This window comes from Hordeum vulgare, chromosome 3H (assembly GCF_904849725.1).
Source record: "Hordeum vulgare subsp. vulgare chromosome 3H, MorexV3_pseudomolecules_assembly, whole genome shotgun sequence".
In the NCBI taxonomy this organism is placed as follows: domain Eukaryota; kingdom Viridiplantae; phylum Streptophyta; class Magnoliopsida; order Poales; family Poaceae; genus Hordeum; species Hordeum vulgare.
The window spans coordinates 173,679,882-173,689,126 of NC_058520.1; the positions used below are offsets into that span (position 1 = coordinate 173,679,882).

Genomic DNA, 9,245 nt, shown 5'->3' on the forward strand with positions numbered 1-9,245 from the left:
AGATTCACACCTATATTCTGCAGAATAGCTCCAAATTGGATTATAGTATCCTGTCTTTGCTGCTTCCTCTAGGCCAGTCCTGTAACTGAACGAGAAAAGTCATCTCATGAAATTGAATGAGCACTCAAAGTTTGAGCGAAAAGTAGTCAGGAATGTTGAATTTCCTCCAAAAAGAACATAATGCATCTTGTGGTGTGAATAGCAAAAAAGGATTAAGGAAAGAAGACACCAAATGAAACAGCAAGCCCTAACTGTGAAGCAGACAGGACTAACTGTGAAGCAAACAGCAAGTCCTAACTGTGAAGCAGACAGGACTATCTTGTTTTTAAAAGTAGCAGACAGGACTATCTTGATCGTACCTTCTTTACTTCAGTCAACTTCCAGCCAAATCAAGGTAACGACAAACCATCTCAGTAAGCACACACATCAAGTTCAGTCCCTCGACCCTCCTCAGTGTCATACAAAATACAAATAGAGAAAAAATGAAAGAACAGAAAAGGGAAAGAAGAATAACAACCAAAGCATCTTCCCAAAAAAACATTTGCAAAGTAAAAACACAAACAAGCAATTTTTCTTGAACTTCTGTATCAGGCATAGGAACGAAACATGCATCTCCATTTCAATGTACACAAAATTCAGTTCGATTCAGACTCCAAATCTACGAGTCATTCTTCCTACACAGAGTAGAAATAGAGCCTATCCACCCAATCAGAAGACATTTTTAACTCTTCAACTTTAGTAAGCAGTAACTCATGCAGAGTACTTCTGCAGAGCTCTATCCAGCCTGACATCAAAGGGAGTCGAGTACGGCTTCAGTTTTCTATCCTGCAACAGATAATTAAAGATAAGTACATCATTCGAGAATATAGATAACTATATTACTTCATTGACTTGCACGTTTAGTGTACCTCTCTGTATTTGCTTGTTGTGTTGGGGATTCCATTAGATCCTGAATCAATTCTAGAAGAACCATTCGCACCACCCTTGTTGTCAGAAGAAGACTGGGCACTGGCAACTGTAGAAGAACCATTCGCACCACCCTGTTCATCCTCACACTTGTTATCGGAGGAAAACTGGGCACTGGCCCTCCCCTTTGGCAATTCGTCCTCCAATGCTTTTGTGGTTCCTTTGACTTCTCTATCCTCACCCCCATTCACCGCGGTCACAACTGGCAGATTCCCTGCTTGCTCTCTTGGCACAGCCAATTCATTTTCCTTTTCTACCACCATGTTCTCCTCAAGAACGTTATTCCTTGCACTAGTCCTTGCAACCATTCCTCGTCCTCTTCCGGACTTCGTCACTGCCACCTCATCCTTTTTTCCCGCTACACGGCGCTTCAACACAGCAGCCCTCTTCCGCTCCCCACGGTGCGTCACCATGGTGGCATCCTCATCCTTCTCTAGTTCAGGGTGCTCCATGGCTTTCTGTCCCCCGTGGTGCAACGCTTCCGCAGTCTGCTCCATCTCTTCAGTGGGCTCGGTTGCAGCCACATAGGAGATATTGTTAGAAGCAGCAAGCTTAGTAACGGCCCTCCTCTTTGGCAATTTCTCCTCCAATGCCTTTGCAGCCCTTTTGACCTCTCCATTCACAGCTGTTGCCTCATCCCCCTTCTTCACCGTCGTCAAAGTCAGTAGCTTCCCTGCGCATGCTCTTGACACACTCAACGTATTTCCCCCCTGCTCCTCCTCCTCATCCTCAAGAACTGTGTTCATTGCACTAGCCCTTGCAGGCCTTCCCCGGCCCCTTGCGGACTTCCTCTTTGGAGGCAATGATGCAGGAGCGACTGGCGCCACATTTTTCTTCGTTGCGCCATGCTGCATCACCACTGGAGCTTTGTCCTCCTTCTCTTCCCCCGCTTCCTTCACTGGTTCATGAGGTTCCATGTTCTTCTTCCGCCTCCCGCGACGTGTCACCACCATGGCCTCCTCCTCCTCCTCCTTCTCTGGTTCATGAGATTCAACGGCCTTCTTCCGCCCACCTCGGAGCGTTGTATCCACAGACGCATTGGCACCATTATCGGAAGCAGCAAGCCGAGCACTGGCCCTTCCCTTCGGCACTTTCTCCTCCAATGCCACTGCAGCCCCTTCCACGTCTCCATCCCCAGATGCCACCTTATCCCTCTTCTGCACCTTAACGCCCTTCAATGTCGTCGAAACGAGCAGGTCCACAGGACGAACTCTTGATAGAGCCAACTCATTTCCTCCCTGCTCTTCCCCATCCTCAAGAACCAGGTCACTTGCACTAACCTTTTTACCAAGGCCCCTTACAGACCTCATCTTCGGAGGCAATGGCGGAGGGGCGTCAGTGACCACATTCTTCTTCCTCCCTCTGCGGTTTGTCACCACCAGGGCCTCCTCCTCTTCCTTCTCTGGTTTAGGGGGCTCCACAACATTCTTCTGCCTGCCACGGCGCGTCACCACTGCGGCTTCGTCCTCCTTTTCCTTCTCTGGTTCAGGGGCCTGCGCAACGTTCTGCCTGCCACGGTGAGTCACTGCTGTGGCCTTCTCCTCCTCTTCCTTCTCTGGTTCAGAGGGCTCCACAACATTCTTCTGCCTGCCACGGCGCGTCACCGCTGTGGCCTCCTCCTTCTCTTCCTTTTCTGGTTCAGAGGGCTCCACAGCATTCTTCCGCCTACCACGGCGCGTCACCGCTGTGACCTCCTCCTTCTCTTCCTTTTCTGATTCAGAGGGCTCCACAGCATTCTTCTGCCTGCCACGGTGAGTCACTGCTGTGGCCTTCTCCTCCTCTTCCTTCTCTGGTTCAGAGGGCTCCACAGCATTCTTCCGCCTGCCACGGCGCATCACCGCTGTGGCCTCCTCCTTCTCTTCCTTTTCTGGTTCAGAGGGCTCCACAGCATTCTTCTGCCTGCCACGGCGAGTCACTGCTGTGGCCTTCTCCTCCTCTTCCTTCTCTGGTTCAGAGGGCTCCACAACATTCTTCTGCCTGCCATGGCGCGTCACCACTGTGGCCTCCTCCTTTGCCTTCTCTGGTTCAGGGAGCTGCGCAGCATTCTTCTGTCTGCCACGGCGCGTCACCACCGTGGCCTCCGCCTCCTTACCCACCTCGCCATTCCCTGGCCCAGAAGGCTCCACGGGCTTCATGTGCTCTCCACGGCGTGGCGCCTCGACAGTCTCCTCCATCTCACACAGGGGCTCCGCTGCAGCCAGCTTCCGCCGTCCTTTCCGGCGCGTAACCACCTGGGGCTTCTCATCCACCGCCACTCCCTCTGCCTCTGGATCTGCCTTCTGCGTGTTGGGGTGCTGGGCGGCCGGCGGCGCTTTCTTCAGTGCGCCACGGCGGGTCACCGCAGGGGGCTTCTCCTCCGCCACCATCGGCGCCACCGCTGCCGTCTGACGCGAGGAGCGCCTAGAAGTGGGGTTGGCGATAGGCTTGGGATCCGAATCAGGCGCGATGGAGACGGCGAGCACGGTGGAATCGCCGACCTTGATTAGGTCCCCGTGGGAAAGCGGGGCGGGGACGGAGGGCACGAGGGGATTGCCGTTGAGGAGGGTGCCGTTGGAGGACCCGAGATCGGAGACGGCCCACCCGGCGCCGGGCGGCGGGAGGAACTCGATGACGAGGTGCTGCTGCGACGCTCCCCCGTCGCGCACGGCGAGATCGTTGCCCTTGACGACGCGACCGACGCGGAGGGCGGCGCCCGCGCTGCACTGCCGGGTCTCCCCCTCCCGTGGCCCCTTCTCCACCGCCAGGGTGAGCATCGGCGGCGGAGCGGCCATTGGAGAAGGTGGGGATTGGAGGGTTTCCTCTTTTTTTTTTTTTTTCCTTGCCTGTGAATGAGGTTTCAAAATAAGAATCGGGAGGGTTTGGGCGTTTTGAGCACTTTGCAGCAATCAGGGGAGGGGAGCGGGTGCACGGGCCCGCAGGCAGTGTGCGTGAGAGAGAATACGAGGCGTTCGACCGTTACTTCTGGGCTTTGCAGGCCGATGTGGCCTGGTGGGTCTAGATGGTTTTTCTTTTTTCCTTTTGTGGGTGTAGATGGTGATATTGAGCAACGCATGTGTCTGGTGTTTCTAAAAAAAAACGCATGTGTCTAGTCGATGTAGCACAGACCCTCCTGTCATAACCTTTTGGTCATTAAGAAATGAAAACCCTCGAATGAAAATTAAGAAAAAAAAACATCACCAAACATCTGCGTTCGAAGAATCTCAAAAAACATGGTGGCACTAATAATCCGGGAGGTTAATATTGTTGATGTTAGAAGAACGACAATTTGTATTATTAGAAGGTCAAAGCCATCATATAAACACACAAAGATGAGGAAGGCAAAAGGTTACAAGAGGATGTCAATCACTAATATAACTCTAACACCCCCCCTCCCTGGTCAAACTCATGGCGGATCCACGACACTGAATTTGAAGAGGTGAAATCCATGTTACGCTCTAGTATGAGACTTTGTGAAGAAGTCCGCTGAGTGTAACTTAGAAGGCACATACTGAAAAGTAGCAACATCCTGCACAACAGCGTGCGCATAAGAAGCATTAACACCAATATGCTTGGTAACCTCATGCTTCATGGGGTCCTGCACGGTACTGATATAGCACATGTGTTGTCCGACAAGATTGTGGTAGGTGTAGTAACAAAAATGCCAAGTTCGTACAGTGACCATCTTAAGCAAGTCACCTCTGCCGTCAGAAGAGCCATACCTCCTTAACTCTGCCTCTCCACTCAAATGGGAAAATGCACTCTCTTTCTTTGTCTTCCATGAAATGAGAAACCACCAAGAAAAAGCACAGTAGGAAGAAAGTGAACAACGATCCATAGGATCACTAGCCCACGTAGCATGTGAATAGGCCTGGAGGTGTAACGAGCTAGAACAGGGGGGAGACAATGAGGGATCGTGCCATGAAAATACCGTAGAATACGAAGAAGGTGACTATAGTGAACTAAAGTGGGAGCATAAACAAACTGACTCGAAATATGGACAAGATACGAGGTATCCGAACGAGTGACATCAGGATACACAAGACTCGCAACAAGATGATTATAACACATCGGATCAAACAAGGGCTCACCCTCAGAAGCATGAAGGTGAACATTGAACTCCATAGGAGTCTCGGCAGTGCGCACATCACTAAGAGTTGCACGATGTTAGAGCATATATCTCCATATGTGGTTTTTGGTAATTGATGACAATTCCTATGGACTAATGGTTGCCTTAAGTTATATTTATAGGATTTGTCCATAGGCACTTCTTGAAGTCCATCTGTTGGGTTCAAGGAGTTTATATGATGACCAAGGTGGTATTCAAGGTATTATCCAAAGAATGGTTATAGAGACACAAGGTTGATCAAGATCGTCGGACAAAGAGTAAATCAAGATGATCAACACACAAAGCGTACAAGATGTACCGAGGGGGATCAAGTGATCCCATGGTATGGTATGCATTGTCCAGTACGTATTTGTGTACTAACCCATGGTCTTCTTGAGAGTTCTATGTGGGGTTAGGTGTGTTTCCGTGGGCTTGCGTCAAGAGGAATATCTCATACAACCCATGGAGGATGACGTCAAGTGATGGAGGATGGTGGCAATGGACTTGTGAAGATATGCTGAAGAGCGGCTCACCCATAGTGTGTATGGGGGAGCAATCAACTAGTCTTCATCAAGCCAACACAAGCAAGAGGAATATCTCATACAACCCATGGAGGATGACGTCAAGTGATGGAGGATGGTGGCAATGGACTTGTGAAGATATGCTGAAGAGCGGCTCACCCATAGTGTGTATGGGGGAGCAATCAACTAGTCTTCATCAAGCCAACGCAAGCAAGAAATGTGGTCCATCTTGAGGAAGCCAAGATCATTGTCATCTAGCTCAAGAGGACGAGGTGCAAGATATAGGTTTTCCCTTGATAGGTTTTCTGTTTTAGGATAGATTGTCGTACTGTCACGGGGGGCTCTCAAGTGAGTAGCTTGATGGTATCGTTCGTTGAGAGCTCAAACCATTTGCATCCTTGCATCATACTTATTGGTTCTTGTTTGGTATTTCTCTTTGTGAGTTTTAGAGCTGATGGTCATCTTCATGACACGCTCGAGTTCATCGAAAACGGAGTCCATATGCATCTTCTATGATGTTTTCGATGTTGAGAGTTTTTACCGGTCTTATTCGAAGAAGGGTTCTCAGCATTCTCCTATGAGACTTTTCTCACTTGCTTATTATTTATATTTCTATCGAGATTGTGTTAGCCCATGTCGTTAGCTTTCCAACAAACTTGGTTTCGTTGAATTCGGAGTCCGTATGTGAAAGTTACAGCTGTTTCAGTATCCAGCGGTAGTACCGCTCGTGGTGCCAGCGGTAGTACCGCTCTTGTAGCGGTAGTAATTTTCTACTACCGCTCCCTAGCGGTAATACTGCTCTGTCGGACTGTTTTTGCATACTTTTTGGCCTCAGCATAGTTGGTGAACATACCGAGGGGTAGTACCGCTCCCATGAGCGGTAGTACCGCTCTATGTGGGCTGTGAAGCATAACGGTTGGATTTTTTCCCACCTATAAAAGGGGGTCTTCTTCCCCATTGAACCTTATCTCTTCAGCTCATGTTCTTCCCCCATTGTTGACCTTCTTCGAGCTTGATAACTCTCAATCCCTCCAATGATTCTTGCTAGTTCTTGAGAGAAAAGAGAGAGGAGATCTATATCCACATTTCCACCAGTCACTTTCTTCTCTAAGTGAGGGGAACCCATTGGGTCTAGGTCTTGGAGTTCTTCGTGTTCTTCTTCATTCTTCCTCTCATTTTTCTCCCTAGCATTAGTTGCTTTGGTGGGATTTGGGAGAGAAGGATTTGGGCACTCCGTGTGCCCTTCCATTGCATTTGGTGCATCGGTTTGAGTTCTCCACGGTGATACGTGGAAGTGAGAAGTTGAGAAGCTTATTACCTTTGGGTACTTGGTACCCCTAGAACCTTGGTGGTGCCTCGGAGCTCAATCATTGTGGTGTAAAGCTCCGGGCAAGCGTCGAGGTCTCCAATTAAGTTGTGGAGATTGCCCCGAGCATTTGTGGTCACCTCGAAGCCATATGCCATTGTGGTGAAGCTTTGTGGTGTTGTTGGGAGCCTCCAATTAAGTTGTGGAGATTGCCCCAACCTTGTTTGTACGGGTTCGATGACCGCCCTCAAGGGTCCCTTAGTGGAATCACGACATCTTGCATTGTGCGAGGGCGTGATACATCTCTATCGTATCTACTTTTCCAAACTCTTTTGCCCTTGTTTTGGACTCTAATTTGCATGATTTGAATGGAACTAACCTGGACTGACGCTGTTTTCAGCAGAATTGCCTTGGTGTTGTTTTTGTGCAGAAATGAAAGTTCTCCAAACGTCCTGAAAATTTACGGAGATTATTTTTGGAAAATATGAAAAATACCTGCGCAAAGATCCACCTGAGGGGGTGGGCCAGTGGGCCACAAGCCCTGTAGCCACCACCCCCTGGTGGCGGATGGCAAGCTTGTAGGGCCCACGTGGCTCTGCCGCCCCCAATCTCAGCTCTATAAGTTCGCTTTCGTCCCAGAAAAAATAAAAAGAGAAGATTTCATCGCGTTTGCGATACGGAGGCGCCGCCACATCCTGTTCTTCATCTGGAGGGTAGATCTGGAGTCCGTTTTGGGCTCCGGAGAGGGGAAATCGTCTCCATCGTCATCATCAACCTTCTTCCCTCTCCAATTCCATGAAGCTCTTCGTCGTTCATGAGTAATATATTCGTAGGCTCGCTGGGCGGTGATGAGTAGGATGAGATCTATCATGTAATCGAGTTAGTTTTGACGGGGATTGATCCCTAGTATCCACTATGTTCTGAGATTGATGTTGCTACTACTTTGCCATGCTTAATGCTTGTCACTAGGGCCCGAGTGGCATGATTTTAGATCTGAAATTATTATGTTGTCACCAATATATGTGTGTTTTAGATCCGATCTTGCAAGTTGTAGTTACCTACTATGTGTTATGATCCGGCAACCCCGGAGTGACAATAGACGGAACCACTCCCGGTGATGACCATAGTTTGAGGAGTTCATGTGTTCACCAAGTGCTAATGCGTTGGTCCGGTTCTTTATTAAAAGGAGAACCTTAATATCCCGTAGTTTCCTTTTGGACCCCGCTGCCACAGGAGGGATGGACAATAGATGTCATGCAAGTTCTTTTCCCTAAGCACGTATGATGGCACACGGAATGCATGCCTACATCACATTGACGAACGGGAGCTAGCCACATATCTCTCCGTGTTATAGCTGTTGCATGATGAATATCATCCAAACAAATCACCGACCCATTGCCTACGAGTTTGTCCTACTGCTGTTGTTACTTGTCTTGCTCTGCTGCTGCTGATGTTACTTGTCTTGCTCTGCTGCTACTGTTGTTACTTGTCTTGCTCTACTGCTACTGTCGCTTGCTACTGTTGCTACTTGCTACCGCTGTCAATACTGCTGTTCCTTGCCACTGCTATTACTCGTTACACTGCTGCTACCTGCTACAATATTTTTTCTCGCGCCGTTGACGGGAAAGAATATTTTCCGTCCACGGGCAACTTCTGGCGCCATTGATACAATCGTTAGGAATAGTCTGCTGTCAACAGATCATTTCTGACACCGTTGTTATCATACTACTTTGTTGCTGATACTTTGCTTGCAGATACTAATCTTTCAGGTGTGGTTGAATCTGATAAATTCAGCTGCTAATACTCGAGAGTATCCTTTCACCTCCTGTCTGGCGAATCAACAAATTTGGGTCGAATACTCTACCCTCGAAAACTGCTGCGATCCCACGCGCTGGTGGGCCGTCAACAACATTCTTCTAGTTTCGATTGCCGGAGAGTGCTAGCAGCATTCTTCTGGTGCCGTTGCAGGGGAAGGTCTGCTGTCACGGAGTCAGCATTTTTCTGGCGCCGTTGCCGGGGAGGTATTGCTATATTCTCTGAGTCACTTGGGATTTATATCTGCTGATCACTATGAAGAATCTGAAGGATCCAAAAACCAAAGTCTTGCCCTCAACTACGAGGGGAGGTATGTAATTGCCATCTAGCTCTGCACTTGATTCACCTTCGGTTATGAGTAAGTTTGCGACATCACCTCCTGCTAGAAATCTTGATATGTCGCCTGTGCTTGATGATGCTTATGATGCTACTGCTAGAGATGCTATGCTTGATACTATGCCTGATGATACTATGCTTGATACTATGCCTGATGATGCTATGCTTGATATTGCTAGAGATGCTACTTTGCCTGATATTCCACTAGGGGTGTTCC

The 9,245-nt window shown here is 48.9% G+C and overlaps 1 protein-coding gene across 1 annotated transcript; it reads right to left on the bottom strand.

Annotated features, from left to right (window-relative positions):
- Positions 1 to 549: 549 nt before the first annotated feature.
- On the bottom strand, positions 550 to 3,799 carry LOC123443397 (ABC transporter F family member 4-like). The gene is made up of 2 exons (XM_045119743.1): positions 909 to 3,799; positions 550 to 825 (listed from the first exon to the last, which is right to left on the bottom strand). The coding sequence occupies exons 1-2, from the start codon at positions 3,735 to 3,737 to the stop codon at positions 751 to 753; spliced, it is 2,904 nt and encodes a 967-aa protein (XP_044975678.1). The 5' UTR covers positions 3,738 to 3,799; the 3' UTR covers positions 550 to 750.
- Positions 3,800 to 9,245: the final 5,446 nt, after the last annotated feature.

Coding starts and splice junctions, on each gene's coding strand:
- LOC123443397 (XM_045119743.1), bottom strand. CDS start 3,737: ATGGCCGCTCCGCCGCCGATGCTCACCCTGGCGGTGGAGAAGGGGCCA. Junction 826..908: donor CAACAAGCAAATACAGAGAG/GTACACTAAACG, acceptor TATCTGTTGCAG/GATAGAAAACTGAAGCCGTA.